The sequence below is a fragment of the Ananas comosus genome, linkage group 2, assembly GCF_001540865.1.
Source record: "Ananas comosus cultivar F153 linkage group 2, ASM154086v1, whole genome shotgun sequence".
NCBI lineage: Eukaryota > Viridiplantae > Streptophyta > Magnoliopsida > Poales > Bromeliaceae > Ananas > Ananas comosus.
In genome coordinates, this window is record NC_033622.1 from 15778087 (window position 1) to 15795929 (window position 17843).

Here is a 17843-nt window from a genome sequence, read left to right on the forward strand (position 1 = left end):
AAATTAACATGTCAAATTACATCTGAGACTCTAATGAGATGCTCGCTCAAGTTCTATTCCTACAGATCCCTGATGCGGACCCTCCATCCACCTCCTCCCTCCTCATTAATTAACCCACTAATTAACAGCCTCTCTAAACCCTAAATTATACCCCTTAATCCCATCAAGAAGGCTAACGGCCGTTAAGTGTTGATCACGGCGTTACCGAAACGGCGTTTAGAGGGGAACGGAAAAGAAGGAGGTGGATCAAAAACATAATATAATAATTAATAATAATAATAATAAATAAAAAAAGATGGGAACGGAAAAGGAGGCGCCGTATAAAGGATCTGTGAGGAAGGCATCGTGACCCGTCTCTTCCGATAGAGTTTTTGATCTCTCTCTCTCTCTCTCTCTCTCTCTCTCTCTCTCTCTTTTCCAGTATATTAATTCTCTCCATTTTTCTCCACCTCGAATTATCTAGACTCATCCAGATCTCTTAAGCTCTAGGGTTCTTGGATATATATATATATATATATGTATTGTTTTTTTTGGTTTTCTGTTTATTGATTAGAGTTTGAAATTTCGGAGTGGATTTTAAACTCCGTGGCCAGATCGAGAGATAAAGAGTTCACTTTCGCATGCCGCGCAGTGGAGATCGCGATCTTGTTTTTATCCTGAGGTATGGATTCGAAAGATAATTCATGTTCTATTTGCTTTGATTGATTCGTAATTCAATGATGGATGGATTTTAGCGGTCTTTTGATGCGAATTATGGTCAATTTTTGGCTCAGGAATTAAACTTCTGGATTCAGTGAAGAAGCTGCGTAGTGTGTGACGATCGATGGAACTCCAAGGTAGGCCACGAAGGATTTTATATATAGCATAGCAGCCGGACTCTATATATATATATATATATATATATATATATATATATATATATATATATATATATATATATATAAATTATTTCTTTGTAGTTTCTGTTGATCTCGTTTGCTAAATTTAATTATGATATTTTGTACAATTTGTATAAAAAAAATCTCAGGAAAAAAAGCAACTCACGATTTCCTCTCCCTTTACACCAAGGATTCGGATCCAAAACCTCCCCCTCAAGGTATATATTAACTTTTTTTCAAAAAAAATTATTTTACGCTAAATTTATAAATGCATCGCCAAAATAAATACGTGGAGCTCGATTATTTTTTTTAATTTTTTATCATCATCTTAATTTAGCAATAATTTTATGCGCACTACAACTGAAACTTCAATTCCCGAACTCAAAAGAGCTGTCAAATTCAGCGAGCGAAGGTCCGCATATTTATTTGAGCAGTTCATGTACTCTCTTGTATCCAATAATAATAATAATAATAATATCCAATGTTTTGCATTATTTACATTTTTCACCTTAATTATTATTATTATTATTATTATTATTATTATTATTTAAGATCATTTGCCCCCACCCGCACCGTGATGTTTTATGCGGGGGCGGTGTTTTTAATTAATATTTTATTTAAAAAGAAAATTCGACCGCAGGGTTTTATCTAAAGACGCACGACTTCTTACAGCCGCTGGAGCGAGCGGAGGAGGCGAGGAAGAAGAAGCGCGGCGATGAGTCAGCGGCGGTGGGCCCCGCCGAGCACGTGCTCCCGGGGGGCATCGGCACGTTCAGCATCAGCCACGTGTCCGACCCCCGCGCGAGGGCGGCGGTTAAGTCCGAGCGCGGCACGTGCGCCCCCGCTCCCGGGTTCGGGCCCGAGTCCAAACCCGAGTCCGTGCCCTTCGCGCTCTGGGGCGCCTGCGCGGACCACAGAGGTAACTAAACGTCGTTCCTTCCTCCTCTAACGGACGGTCGTGATTGCTTCGCTTTTCTTTTTCTCTTCTTCTTGCGTGCGATTGTGAGTTCATCAGCACCGTTGAAGGGGATGTGGTATCTCTTTTCGGGTACGTGGACCGAGTAGGTGTCGCGCAACCGGAGCCCACGTGATGGCCACGTGACATCACGGGGCTGTTTCATTCCGCAAACGTTTGTGTTTGTGTTTGTGTATCAGCGTGATAGGTACCTCTCTACCTACGTACCTTCGTGCGGGGGACCGGGGCGGTGAGTAAATTCAGGATCGTACACTACATTCAGTGATAAAAGTTCCAGGTTACCTTTTTCGAACGTAATTTTCAGTTATCATAATAAGTGTTTTTGGTATTTTTTTTACGGTTCTAAACGAGTGGTGTCAAATTTTGTTTTCCAAACAAAAAATAAAATAAAATAAAATAAAATAAAACACCACCATGGCTTTTTGCACAGATTTTCACTCTTGCCTTGTAATAATTTTAATTAAGATACTTAAGATTAAGATTGGTCATCTGATATAGTAGTAAGAGACAATTTCATCAGAATTTCGAAGAAAAATGAGCAACTTTTGGGGCATTTATTAATGTTTTTTTGGTACCGTTGAAGTCACATGGTACGTACGAATGGTAAATAGCATGTTCTGCGTCATTATCCAAAAAGCGTGCGATCCACAGGAGCGCCTTTGGGCTCGGCCCGGAACTCAAACCGTCCCGTCAAAACTAAAATCGAAATCCGCCGCGGAGTCCGGTTGGGTCCACCGCTCTCCCGTAATTATAATAATAATAATAACAATAATAATAATAATAATAATTATTATTATTATTATTATTATTATTATTAGTATTATTATTATTATTATTAATTAATAATAAAAAAGAAAAAATAAAAAGGAAAGTGAACCTCGGCCTTGTCCCGACATTAACCTCCTCCCACACGACGACGCTCCTTGGCACTACTCCTCGTCTCGTTTATTCTTTATATAATAATAATAATAATAATAATAATAATAGTAATAGTAGTAGAATATTTTATATATATAGTTTGTTAAAGAAGAGAGAGGCGATTTAGCGCTTCTGCAGAAGCTAAAACCGTCTCCTTTTTGGCTGCTTCTTCTTCGTCCTCCCCAGCAGGGCAGTGGTCATCGCCATTCGCGGCGCACGTTAGCGGCAGCGCCAGCTTCGGATCCGTCTCCTCCGCCTCCAGGTTCGCTTCTTCTCCATCGTCCTCTCCGATTCTCGCTTCGCCCGGGGGGGTTTCTAGGTTTCTGGGAGCTCAAAGCTTGCTTTTTCGGGGCGCAGGAACAAGCCGGGGCCGGAGAGGAAGCAGTTCATGGACGCGGTCTCGAGGTCCAGCAAGGGTTTCGAGGACGACGAGGAGGAGGAGGAGGAGGAGAAGTTTGCGAGGAGAGAGGCCTCTTCTTCGCATAAAGGTTCGATCTTTATTCTTTTCTTCCTCTTTTCCTCTTACTTCTGTGCTTTTTCCCCTGGTAAATTCGAATGGGGAATGATCTTGTGCGGGATGGGATGCTTCTGCATATAGGTTAACGTACGCTGATATCAATTTGAGGCTAAAATTTCTCTGTTCTAAACAATTTGCGACGAAAAGGTGTCTTTTTTTTTTTTTAGTGCCTTTCCGGTTGCATGAACCTTTTAGCTTGTCTACTCAATTGGAAATTTCGATCATATCTAAATTCCTTCCCTTTTTTTTTTTTGTTTTTTTCCCCTTTCCTTTCTTTTTGACCGAGCTACTGGTGTACCAAAGATGTAATCTAGTCCCCTTAATTTTGTTACAGAGTTAGGTGTGAAAATAGATGGGAACGGCCGCGGGGGCGGCAATGATCAGAGACCCAACACGCCAAGATCAAAGCACTCCGCTACGGAACAGCGGAGAAGAAGCAAAATTAATGACAGGCAAGTTCAAGCTGAAGTATTTTACTATTCAAAATCCTTGAAGTCAAAGTCCTCAATTTGTTATTCTGGAAGTAGAATAGCCCTTGATGAGTGAATAAGCAACACGTTCTGAACTATAATTAAGGGTTCTTTGATAAGTAGTTTATGAGTAAGGTCGCTTGCAATACAAGACCAAGATTGAGATAATTGTCTTGATCCATATTTGAAATTCCTCTTTTTGTTTTTTTAATCTGTTTTGACCTAGAGCCTTTTTTGTTAGCTTAGAGCTAAGTACTGCTATAAAGATTACTGAGAAGTGCAAAAGAGACAAATTTAATTTATTATAATTCATCATTGGTCTTGAACTATGCCGAACCTCGTCTTCCCATCAACTTCTATCATGGGTCTATGCAATTAGCTGCCTTTTTACATTCTTTTCTGGATATTTCGAAAGTCGCATCTGAAACAAATGGGAATAATATTTTGTTTCGCTGCCATAATTCTTTGAAATCTTGCTTGCAGATTTCAGATACTTAGGGAACTCATCCCTCATAGTGATCAGAAGAGAGACAAAGCTTCATTTCTTCTAGAGGTAACTGCACCTAATTTGATTCTCTCTTTTCCCCAACTATGTTAGGTTGAGTTTTATTAGAAGTGACAGGCCAAGCTTTAAATGACCTTTTTGCAGGTTATCGAATATATCCGTTTCTTGCAAGAGAGAGTGCAAAAGTACGAGTCCTCATGCCCAGAATGGAACGAGGATAATGTGAAGATGATGCCATGGGTAATGCGATTTTTAGGGCTGTGTATTCATGAGTTGGTTCATACTTGATGTGAAATTTTATTCTTTTTTGGTGTTCTTTGATGGCTTACCTTTAGGTATCGTTTGGTTCGAGAATAAGGAAAAAGTGGCTATTCTAGGGATAGGTATAAATTGAGGTATAAGCGGGGATTAGATCAATTTTGCGTTTGGATGAAAATTGGGTTATTCCTGGGAATAAAAAAAATAGCGTTTGGTTAGGTAAGATGGAATAAGAAAGATAGTGGGTTTTATAAATAAAAAACAATCATATTATCCTCTTATTATATATAAATTTAAATTTTTAAAATTTTAAATATATATTTTTAAATTTAAAATTTTAACTTTGAAATTTCAAAATTTGAAATTTAAAATCTCAAATTTTAAATTCAAAATTTTAAACTTTAAATTTCAAACTTTAAATTTAAGATCAAATTTAAATTGAAAAATATAAATATAAAATTTTAAATTTCAAATTAAAATATCAGAATTTAATTTTAAATTTAAAATTTTAATTATAACTTTAATTTTGAGATTATAAATTATAAATTTAACAATTTAAATTTTAAATTTTAAATTTTTAAATAAGAATAGGGATTGGGAACAATTAATAAAAATAATTTATTATAATAAATTTATAAATTTTTTTAAAATTCTACTTAAACTTAAATTTAATAAAATAATTTATTATAATATTTAAATATAATTTACTATAATTTTTTATAATATTAAATAAAATAATAATTATTAATATAATACAATTAATAATTTTATAATAAAAATAATGTATTATAATATATAATTTTAAAAATTAAATTTTTAATTTTTAAATTTTTAAAATAAGAATAGGGGTGGGAACAATTAATAAAACTATTTATGATAATAAATATTAAATTTATTAATTCTACTTAAACTTAAATTTAATAAAAAAATTTATTATAATATTTAATATATTATTATAAATTTATTTATATATTTAAATATAAATAATATGTATTAATATAGTACAATTAATAATTTTATAATAAAAATATTGTATTATAATATATAACATATTATATTTAACTTAATTTTGATTTAATATATTTATATTATACAATATATACATTGGAATAGTGCTATTCCACCAAAATGGTGGAATAGCAAATCCCTTGCTATTCCGGGATAACCGGGAATAGCAAGGTTTGACCCGGATAAAATATCCCGGTCAAATTTCATCCTGTTTGGCGGAATAGCTGGGATAACTTTCGTTATCCCTGCTTATTCCTCCAACCAAACGGGGCCTTAGTGTCACCAAGGGCCTCAATTGGTCTGAGGGGGATGGCATACCTGCTTGTGTGTGGTTGCACAAATTTTTAGGGCTATATGATCAGTAGTTTGGATGCGTACATCACACATCCCATAAAAATGTTACTTTGGATATATTTGTTTGGATGCATCCCTAATTCATTCCATGTGTATTGTTGGAACATACTTGTTTGGGTCGGAGGAGTATTATTTTGTGATGTATATATCTACATCCCACTTCTCATTTTCTGGCAAAATTTAAGTAAGCCCTTGAATTCGGAAGCTTAAAAAATATTTAGATGCAAACAGATAGTACAGTAGGTCTTGAAATCTTTCTTCTATGCACTAATAAATTTCAGCTTATGCTGTTGCTCTCTGAGATTAATTAGTTTCAACCACCATACCTCCATGCATATTTACGGCAGATTTGGGTTTATTTTTACTGTTGGAACTATTTTATAAGAATACAAGTATCAACTAGTCCATGTTGCACCAAGTGAAATTTTTAGATTGTACAGAGGTCTTTAGTTTTTCTTAGTGACACTTACAAACAAAAAAAGAGCCTCCTTTTTTTTTATTGATTTTCATTTTGGTTTCTTTGGCAGGTAAAAGTCTATTTTAGATCATTCTGGAAAAATTCACGGGTACCTGTCACTTAAAAAACTGAAAATAGAGCTAGAATTTGTAGGGCACGTTTATCTTTTAAGAGTTTCTTATATATTTCATCATTCTTTTAATCAGCTGTCTGAACTTTCTCTTTTTTTCTCTTCTTTTCCTTTTTTTTTGCAGAATAATAACCGAAGCCCTGAAAATTTTATATCTGATTCTTCACAAATCAACAAAAGTGGTTCTGCTCACCCTCAGCAAACTTTGCTTGGAAAGATCAATGACAATCACATTCAGATTGCACATACGGTTACCTCAGATGCACCCAATCCAACAGAACTGAACCAAATGGCTGGTGTCTCTTTCAAAGCGACTGAAAACCCCCCACATTGTCCTGGTAAGGCAGCTGATTTACACGCTTCTTTTGCTCATATACTATTGCTCTGTTGGATGGTTCAGTGATGTTAGTCTTAAAGGAGGTTTCTTTTAGATGCAGATAACAACACATTTCAGGCGCAAAACCAATGGTTAAGATCACCTCTTGTTGCCGATTCTGCATTTAGCAATGAAATGTTAAATCAACATGAGGAACTGGCGATAGATGACGGCACAATTAATGTCTCTTGTCATTACTCTCAAGAGTATGTATTTGATGACTCTCTTGCTTTTATTCTTTTAGTTGGTTATTTCTTTTTATTTTGTTAAGCTCACTTATCTTAATATCAATTGTTGATGCATATTCTTGTTACTTTGCTATTGAATGTGGGGGATTCTTGTGTATTATGTCTGAGAATAGTGGTTTCTTTTTCCCATTTTTTATTACTTTCCGGTCTCTGAACGAGCTTCCATCTTTGCTTATTCTCTGTTATACTATGGGATTAAATATCCTACTTGCTAGATTTCTGCTTGATAAATCTTTTATATATTGCATTATTTGAAAAAAAGATTTTTTTTTTTCTCAATCTTTCTTTCAACTATAGTCAATGATGCATGAACTTGTGTGTTTTGATATCCTCATGAATGTTCAGCAATTGTCATTAATTGTTCGTTTTTTCTCTTTTCTTTTCTTTTTCTTTTTTCTTTTGCATTCTTTTGACTGTTTACTTCACATTTCTGCATTTAGTGATCAAATATTTAATATTACGCCGATTAAGTGTATTGGTAAACTATTTAGTTTCATTTTGTGTGAAGAATTGAAGCTAATGCTGAACTGAACTACTTGATCTAACAGGTTGTTGACTACACTGAGTCAGGCTCTCCAAAACTCTGGTTTAGATTTGTCACAAGCCAGCATCTCTGTACAGATCAATCTGGGTAAACGTGCCGCTAATAAGAGAAGTGCAGCAGTCTCAACTTCCAGTCCGAAGGTAATAAGCTATTGGTGTATTTCTCCATTTGTTTGTATGCCTTCTTAAACAGTTAAACACAAAGAATAGATGTTCAAATCTTCTTTCAAAGTTCCGGTTTGGTTCGCTTTTATACCATTTCTAGTGTAGAATACTGCTGTCAGATAGGTTTAGACATTTAATATTGCCCTTCACCTGCTTTAGTCTTGCTCCTAGTTCTAGAGGGTGTGAATATTATTTTGTCCAACATTTTGAGAAACGCTAAGGTATGTTTGGTTGTCGGATATGTTTGTTGGTATTATTACATACTCTTTGTTTAGGTTCATACCTTGTTATTGTTGTGATGTAAGACATAAGGTGATTTCTTGTGCAATTCATTTTAAGGTGGTGGTGCCCTTGAAAGATTTTTTAGGCCATTAGACAGGATATAAAGATGGCACCATATTGAAGTCGCCAGATATCAAAAGCACAAAGCTATTATATGGCTGAGCATGATTTATCTAATTTTCAAAAATCTTGGATGTATACGATAGTTCGTAGATATACTTTTTAGTTCTCCGATTTCTGATATATGGCTGAGCATATGCTTTTTCTCTTATCTGCTGTAGATCAGATTGTAAAATTAAGAAAAATTCATTCCCTTCAGCAAAAGTTTTTAAGTTTTGTTTTTCAAAAATCTCATATCATTTTGAACCATTTTGCAAAATCAATCTGATCCCTTTCGCTCTACATCTTTTCCCTGTTTATAGGATCACGTTCCTGCCGTAAATAATCAAGCAAGTGAGCATGCAAGGGCGGGCAACACCGGACAAGAGTTTTCTGAAGCACCAAAGAGGCGCAGAGTCGATAACAGCTAACGCCAATTTCCTCAAACAGTTTTTTGGGATTTTTATTTTTATTTTTTAACATATTTTCCGGCTGTTGCTGAGCACCGCTGATCAGTGTATATTTGGGGTCCGCGATTCTGATTTTCTCTTGTTGCTGCGCACCGTCGACTAGTGTATATTATTCTATATCTATATCTATATATATATATTTGATCTTGATAGCCCCGACGCATGCTTGTGTTGGATATTCTTTCAATCTTCTGTAATTTTTTTTATCTTTTTTTCCTATTTCTTTTTCTTCTTGGAAGAGGCTTCCGCTGTGGATACGTGAAGCTTTTTATTTCATGCTTCGCATTGTTTAGTGTTGCAGATTAATTTGTATATATACTTATTCACAATGCTTGGTGTATTTGCGTAGTCATTCTTATGGCAGGTAGGTTTATTTATTGGTGGCGCATTTGTTTAGTCATTCTAAACTGTTGTGCCTTCGCCCATTTTCGTGTCCAAACTAACTGGCAATATGAAATTTTCACCTTTTTTGTTTGTCCTTATTAGTACAAGTTAAAAAAAAGGATTTCGAGTTAAATCGATTCTCTTAGGAGATGAACTGTTTCTTAAAAATTGTATGACTAAGCTTATGAAGTGTCACAACTCAAAAAAAAAAAAAAAAAAAAATTAAGGTACAAAATATTAGGAGTAACTGTAGATATATACTAACGTATTTGGATTATACTAGGCTTAAATTTTGAGTGTGTACGTTAGATGAGTTTGATTAGATATGTTTTTGTATTATTGTGTCCACCTGGGTTATGAACTTATGATTGGATTGGTCAGAACTCCTCGGCACAAAACACACACAACGCAGATTATCACGTAACAAAGAAGCAAGAATCTTACGAGTAGCCCCTTCGCTACAAAGCGAGGCTCCTGCAGTGCCTAATCAAAACGATTCCACCACTGCGTAATATATGAGTGTAGGAAAATTCCCATCTTTTCCACCAACCATTTGTACGTGTAAAGTGGCTTAGGATATATGATGATCGGTGATGATTAAATGAGAGGAACTATCGAAGGCCATGTGACAATGTTGCTTTTGTGCAAGTCAAAAGCTTCAGTAGATCATCTCTGTAGAACCTGTGAATGCATAGGAAGCAATGCTCCTCATAGGTTCCAATCAAAAATAGGTGATCAGGAAAATCAATGAGATTCCTAAAAATATGTGTAAATCTTATATTTCCTGATGTACAAGATTGACCCTTCATATTGAGGAGCACGATTGTTATATCCACTTCTTGGATGTATGAGTAGCATTTCTGTTTCTATAAATATTATAATGCACACACACAAGTTAGATTTATTTTATTTCAAGCTTGTAACAAAAAGTCAAATGTATTTTGGCTTCTTATTAGTGAATAATTTCCAGTGTATTCCAAGTTCAAACTGAGGACAGATCATTATAGTATGAGGGTCTCAAATTTTTAATTTGCATCTCTACACATCCAATTAAGGCGCCAGTTTGGCATGTTCTGATTCTTTCTTTGTCAAGTACAATCGGGTGGGATGTTGCTCCAGGTCCGTGTGTACGTACGGCCTTTCTCACTGGTCCCATTCAGACAGGTTTGGGAGAGAAATTTTGTAGGGAGCTTCTTATACAAGCACTTGAAAACAAATAAAATAAAATAAAATAAAATGTGACAGTAATATTGCATTATCTATAGTTTCAACCAATAAAATTTGTTTCCGTAGTTTACTCATCTGATCATGATTTTTTTTAAAAAAATACTATACTTTTTTTTTTTTTTTTTTCAAAATGAGGATTTTGATTGGTTTTGAGACACAATGAGATAATGTCATAATGGATTGTTTAAAGTTTGCAAACTGATCTCACAATTTAACCGGTGTTATATTCCGATGTGAAAAAAGCATATATATATATATATATATTAATTTTCATTTTGTCCTCTTTTTATTCTCATCATTAATTTCACCCAATCAATGATATCCCGTAAGAGAACTGAAATAGAAGATAGTCACTATATTCTATTAGCGTTCTAATGAATACTGATCAGACTGTGGCATTTGAAGTACTCACGAGCTTGAAAGGTAAGCTAATTATTAGTATATTTGATGAGCTGACAGTCATGAATCCTAATCCTCTATTTAACTTGCTGGTTATGAATAAAATTATAATTAATGGTTGACACTGAATCCCATAATGGTCTCAAGTCTCAACCACCCAACATGTACTTGTCACCCAACATCATATAACTCCATTCAAAACCATAAATTTATTTTCACGGAGAGAGGGAAAGTGACGACCACAACCACGACCACGACCACGACCATCGCCACCATTGAATAAAAGAGGACTCTCCAAAGACAAATATTGGAGAATCCTCGTTCACAGTATTAAGTTGAGATTTTCAGCTCGTGACATGATTTTGTTAGCATTATCAATTCGCACCACCAGCAAAGTGGCCGCTACTGTGATATACCACCACACCTACCCCTCCTCTTATAAAGCATAATAAAATTTGTCACGCTGATGAATCTTTGGTTCAACGAATATAATAATATTTTGGTCAAGACCAAGTGCAAAGTGTTAAGATAAACTCAATTGGCCAAATTAAACTAGCTTATCACGCATATGCGACAAAAGTGTGAGAGGTACCTTTTTTTTTTTTTTTTTTAACTTGAGAAATGAGCATTTTTCCAATATCCTGATTCCTTGTTTATAATAATGATAATGACTATTGCAATAATATTGTACTTGGCCATATGTGCACGGTTTATTAATTAACTATTGAGAAGCACAATTAATCAATGTACTCATGATCCCTAACTCTCAACAAGTAGTAATTTAAGTACGAAATTGTCTAACTTGACGAGTTCATGGACTGCATCGTGCTTGTACTTCATTCAGAATCCATGTCTTAGAACAGAAACAGAAAAACAAAGAGAAGAGAATCAGTTCAAATAAAAATCGAAAGAAATAAAGCGAGTAAATTTTATAAAAATGGACAGAATCAACAGAATATTTAGTTTGAGAGGCCTAAAAAATTTCAGAGATGGTGATGGGCACAAACCTTCCAAACCATCCCACGAATCGCGACTTTTTTAACATCAAAATCATCTCTTAGGTACATGCAGCTGGAAATCCCTGCAATGAATAACAACATCTTCACCTCTCATCTATTTTCTCTCTCTCTTACCCTCTATACAAGAATGTGAACCTTTGGAACTTTATTTAAATGGAAATAAATAAGCCTATCACAAATCATAATTATGCGTGTCCACCAGCTGCATAAAATGAACCTCTCCCCCCTTTCCGCTTCTTCCTCTTATACGCCCACCAGCACTTAAGTCGTCAGGTCCAATTGAGACCGATCGGCGATCGAGATTACACTGTGGTTTTGATTTATAAAAGAATAGCAATCTAAAAAGAGTGTTGCGACGGCGATTTCACAAGCTAGATAAATCTTCGGGGTGTCGCAAGCATTCTTGTGGATTGGCATAAAAGTAGTCCTCTTCCTTTGGCCGATCGGGAATTACTATTCTCCTAGAAGGCATTCCCATTCGATTCGAATGGACCGTCTTTACAGATAAGGAGAATTCATCCCAGCCTAAAGAGCCATTGTTGTATTGATCCACAAGCTCGACTATAAGCTTTCGATCCAACAGGATTGTTTTCCTGAAACCCAAGTATCTGCAAACAGAAACAGCAACAGGTAAAGAACACCACTTACGAAAAAGGATTAAAAAAAAGGAACAAATGAATGATGGTAAGTTGATGAAGACCAATCAAAATATTCATTTACTATGATTAGCCGTTTATTCTGGATTTCTACCATTGTTTGTTTCAACTGAAGGGAAAAAAAAAAGCGCTATGAGCACATTTAGACAAGCAATTGCACTTCAAAACTTCAGAACAGCGTTTGTATAATAGAGAGAAGTACCTGCGGTGGCCTTCAACAACTTTAGCCATGTTGCCGTCGTAGGTTGGCACGAAGATATCACTCTCTAAGGATACCAAATAATCCAATGCCGCCATTTGGGATGAATGATTTTGGAAAAATCTAAGATCCGAAGGCTCCAATAGAGTTTCCTTCCTAACCTATATTACATTGTTAACACAATCAATTTAAAAAACAGGAAGGTATATGTAGGGCAAAAAAAGAAAAAAAAGGGTGAAAGATAATAACAAAGGAATAACTGTTGCAGGAACTGACCACATTCGGATAAGCAGCAGTAAGGGCAGCCATTCTCCTTTCTCCACCATATATTTCCCCTGCAGCAATGTAAATCTGCATGCTGCGATCAATATCTAATGCCCGCAAAATGAGAGCAGTTTCCTCTGGTGTCAAAGGACATAGACCATCTCTCCTTTTCATATCTGAGTTGATAACTTTCTCTTTCCACCAGGGATATGCATATCTACAAAAAAAAAAAAAAAAGAATAAAAAAAGAAGGGAAATTTACTCATTTGCAATCCCTGAAAACTAAGAGATTTTAACAAATAAATTTTAAGCAAAAATTATCTTTTAACACATGCATCCCTGGAAGTTCTGCATATTCAGACATGCAGAAAATATTTTCTAATACAAAACAATTTCTTCCATGAATTCAATGAGCTTCCAACTTAATATCAGCATTTTTTTTTTTTTTTGGTTGTAGGAAACTGCAGGGGGACATGAAATTTCGGATTAGGAGAAAGGAATGAAAAGACCTATGATCATATATACCTCATTCTTGTCAACTCTTCTGCCTCCTCATCAGAGCAACCTTGGGTGCAGCCTGAGAAAGCCAACATGTCCATTTCATATCGCAGATGAAGAACCAAAAACGGCCCGTTCTGCCGAAGTATTCTAATCACTCGTTTGCCCAACTCTTCTATTTGAGAGGTAAATCTAAGAGCGGCGTAGTTCACTCGACACCTCAGTTTCTGAATCTCAATAGGTAGGCCATTATTAGCGAGCCGAGCGTCGGTCTTGTTCAAATGCACAACTTTGTACTTCTGAATTAAAGGAAGAATCTGTTTTCAGATCAATGATCTCAGTTAGCTTCCTCTCGGATGAAATAATAACATACGAAGAAAGTTTACCCAAACAAACTACACAAATGGAACCAACCTGATTATAATAATAAGAAATATCAGACCAACTAACTGGTGGCATAGAATAAACCATTCCTAGCTCCACTCTTCTTTTAAGCCTTGGTGGAAGTTCTTTTAGTATCCGGACCTCATCTCTCAATGAGGTAATGAAATGATCGACATCAAATATGTCCTGAAACTCGCTGAATAATAGCATTTTCAACAGTTATGAGTTCACGCAAGCTGACAAACCTAGATATAATTTTTTTTCGAAGTTAATACGAAAATAAGCACACCTTGGATCAGCCCAAAATGAGGTTTTGTCTAATTCAGGTACTACTAAAGTCACATTCAAGTATCTTGCGATAGCAACCATATCGCATATCTGAGGAAACAACAAGAACAATATTAGACTGATTTTGCCCAAGACAAATTAACAAATTAAAAGGAATATAAGCCTGACTAAATGGTTACCGCGGCTCGCATCTGATTCAGTCCACCATTGCATGAAACCATCAAATAACCGTTATTTTTGTAGATTCCTGAAGAAAAAAGAATCCAAATGCTCGGTCAAAACAATACAGGATCACTGTACCAATTGAAAGCATCTAATAATTGAAATCCCAATTTAATTAATTAGAAGGCAGAGAAATAAAGGGGGCACATAGTCATAAGGTAAAAGGAGCGGAATTCGATAGCCTTATAGAGAAATATTCAATTAATATAAGCAGGAATTGTTCAAACACGGATAATCGCGACCCTTCACAGTCAAGACAATCCCAGTCAGATAGGTACATGACACCACAATTTGGTATATATTTCATGGACAGGAAAAAACCTAAGGCAGAAGAGGTCAATCATATGAACTCATTCAACCCTGAAAAGGAAAGCATAAAATAAAACAAATGATATAAAGAAATTAGCAATCTCTCATGTTTAATCACGAACCGAAAGAAACAGCCTTAATTTCTTAAATAAATTGGCAAAAAAATAAGCAGCAATTACAACATTATTATATTGTCAAACAATAAACCCCACAATAAAACAGAGGTTGCCCATAAAAATCAAGTTAACTAATAGGTAAAATACAACATCAATTTCAGCCCCGAACAGGAAGTACTTATTCAACGCAGCTTCCAAATAGGAGACGTTTTATTAATCAAACCTATACGTCCCCAAAGATTTTTTTTTTTTTTAAGGAAAACCAAAAACAATTTGGCCACAAAGCTCGAATTAATCAAAACAAATTATTGTAAGATAAAATAAGGGTTTTCTTCATAAACAACCTAAATCTAAAATTCATAAAAAGAGCATAAACAAAAACACAACAAAATCAAAAGAGAAGGATGGGAATAACAAAATGGGCCTAATTCTTGTTGTTGGAGGATTGAAACAAAGGAGAAAAAAACACTCACTTTTCGGCGGAAGAGTAACCTTCTCGGCCACCGATGACACGGCGGCGACCGCGGGCTTTATCGGAAGCGGAGAATCAGAAGGGGTGAAGCACGAGGGCCACCCCTTGAGGACCCGGGGGCCCCAAATCTCCCCCAGCGCGGTGAGCTGCACCACGCACGTCCAGAGAAGCACGGTGGTGGTGGCGCGTACCATCCACAGCTTCATCCGTGACCTCGACGCCGCCGCCGCAGCCGCCGCTGCAGAGCCCCTCAGCTTCTCCGCCTTCAGATTCACCGGCCGCTCCCCGTACTCGGATCCGATCGCCTTCTCGATCCGGCACATCCTCGGCATCCAATTAGTCCTCACCTCCATGCATCAAAACCCTAGTTCCGATCCCCTTTCCCCTGCCCCCCCCGCTCATCCAAGCCGGAATATCCTCGATTTAACTCAATGTAGCTTCACCGAGCCGATCGAAACCCTGGATTAAGGCCAAATAAGGTCGCAAAAGGGCAAGCTATCCCAAATTTCTTCCCAAAAATCGAACTTTTTACCCCAAACCGACGGGATCGCTCGCTTAAATGCCGACACCAGCTCAAATCCACCAAAAAATTACCAAAACAACTTACTCCGCAGTGATTAAGGATCAGAAGAGATCCCAACACGATCTCCTTCCTCAAAACGCCAAATCTCGTCGTTTTTTCCCCCCCAAAAAGGGCAAAATCTCCTCGATCGTGGCCGGAGATCGAGATCGCGAGGCGGATTTCGGGGTTCAGGATGAGATTGGAGGGGAAATGGAGGGCAACTTCGGTGCCCAGAGAGCGGAGGAGAGGTGCCCGATCCCCCAAATTTATTTGAGAGCGGAGCTCTGTGTTTGTCGCCTTACGCGTCGGTGGCGTATATACGAGGCGACGTGTCCGTACGCGCCCCAAATACCTACGGTCGAATCACGACCGTCGGTTGCAATTACGGGTACACGCGATTAGCGTGTGCCGCTGCATCAAAATTCGCGAGGGCCCAGATGCGCGCGCCACGTGGACTCATCGCGATAGCCTCGTTGATGTCGGGGGTCCCGAGAGCTACGCACGAATGATTGGGGAGGCGATACACGGAATTTACGAAGCCCGTCATTACATTTTTGGGATCACCGAAACGGACGGCTGGGATTAATCGGCGGGTGGATTCATCCCCACCGTTTTCCCCCTCCGTTAATCCCGTGAAGCGGCCGCCCCTTGTCGTGCCCCGCCGTTACTTGACGCCGTCACAACGGTCGAATCGAATTTTTTGCTCTTTCTCAATTTTCTGGAAAATAAAAAACATTGGCATTATTAATTTCCATTTTCTATATATATATATATATATATATATATATATATAGAGAGAGAGAGAGAGAGAGAGAGAGAGAGAGAGAGTCTAACTATTATACTTTTATGAGTATAAGTCCATTTATACTCATANAGAGCAGATGAAATAAATGGATGTGTTTATATTTTTATAATTATTTATAATATATGTATAAATAATTCGAATTAGTTCAAATTAATCATTTATTACTAAGCAGTAGTTTAATTATGTTGATCTTTTCGGGGAGCTTATTATGACTCCGATAGAGTTAATAAGAGGAATTATTGAATAAATCTTATAAGAATTCACCTGATCTAATCCTCATAATCTAAACACTATCGAACAACTGTCAATTTAGAAATGTATTGTCACAGATAAGTGATTATTCTTTCTTTAATAATTATTATTAGTTTTTTTCCTTTAAGCGAGGAGGTGGGAAGAATAAAAAAAGTAAAAGTAATTTGGCGTCTCAATCAATCATGATTAAAATGGACGGCCACCAGATGGGGGGGTCCACAGCTCGACACGCGTGCCTTGTTGATCGGACGGCCGCCATTTGACGAGCTAGATAAGGATCGGCCAGATGGGGAGAAGTGAGACATTCGACCCACCGATGGAACTTCCAGAATACCTATTTTGAGCCGTTCATCAGGGATCGAACGGCTGCTAGAGTTGAGTGGGAACACCGAGACGAATCGGACGGTGGAAACTGCTGAGCTGGCCCGTGAGGTGGACCGGCGATGTCTAAGACAGAAATTTATTGCATAGACCGATCCACCGTAGACCAAGTGCTAAACCCTAAACTTAAACAACTGATCTGATTCTCCCAAAAGTTTGGGCTCAACACTTTGTGATATAATTATACCATCAAATAACTAACCAATTTGAACTCAAAAGTTTTTTTTTTTTTTTTAACACTATAGTACAATATTTAATTTTATATATATATCTAAATTCTCAAGCTGCCAGAAAATAAAGATCTAATATTGTTCATCTGCAACATGCATCATCAATCATATTTAAAATTTAGAAATAATATTATTTAATAAAGTGCTATTCGAATGTTCTCTAAGTATCTATATCTATATATATATATATATATATATATATATATATATATAGTCCGACTATGGTGCTTGTAAAAGCACTAAACACTCGGTGCTTGTAATTTTTTTACCATTAGATCTCAATTTTTGATCATTTTTATCCGTTAAATTATACTATTCAACCAACCACCCACTCAACCCTAAGGTGCCCACATCATCCTAACTTCACATCCCTTAATCCAAGGGTCGAAAACTTACAAGCACCAATCACTCGGTACTTTTAAAAGCATAGGAGCTCAATTCTATATATATATGTAGCAATATATATATATATTGCTATGATAGTATCAAAATTTTCGAATAAGAATGTCTTTTGTGTTATCT

General features: G+C 36.5%; 2 protein-coding genes across 7 annotated transcripts; one reads left to right on the forward strand and one right to left on the reverse strand.

Annotated features, from left to right (window-relative positions):
• LOC109706645 (transcription factor BIM2-like) lies at positions 333–8825 on the forward strand. Of its 6 annotated transcripts, none has more exons than XM_020227587.1 (15): positions 333–367; positions 594–661; positions 774–836; positions 1028–1096; positions 1519–1797; positions 2959–3034; positions 3130–3260; positions 3624–3741; positions 4243–4312; positions 4409–4504; positions 6412–6450; positions 6596–6809; positions 6903–7053; positions 7644–7779; positions 8508–8822. In XM_020227587.1, exons 3-15 carry the CDS (start codon positions 824–826, stop codon positions 8613–8615), a joined length of 1500 nt encoding a protein of 499 aa, XP_020083176.1. In that variant the 5' UTR covers positions 333–367; positions 594–661; positions 774–823; the 3' UTR covers positions 8616–8822. The 6 variants fall into 6 exon arrangements, with proteins under 6 accessions (XP_020083176.1, XP_020083175.1, XP_020083178.1 ...); XM_020227586.1 differs by having other exon boundaries at positions 349–367; positions 571–661; XM_020227589.1 differs by lacking the exon at positions 333–367 and having other exon boundaries at positions 380–661; positions 6909–7053; positions 8508–8825.
• Positions 11571–15934, reverse strand: LOC109724965 (uncharacterized protein At1g04910-like). The gene is made up of 8 exons (XM_020253979.1): positions 15093–15934; positions 14152–14219; positions 13974–14062; positions 13715–13880; positions 13328–13617; positions 12815–13019; positions 12542–12699; positions 11571–12291 (listed from the first exon to the last, which is right to left on the reverse strand). The coding sequence occupies exons 1-8, from the start codon at positions 15442–15444 to the stop codon at positions 12048–12050; spliced, it is 1572 nt and encodes a 523-aa protein (XP_020109568.1). The 5' UTR covers positions 15445–15934; the 3' UTR covers positions 11571–12047.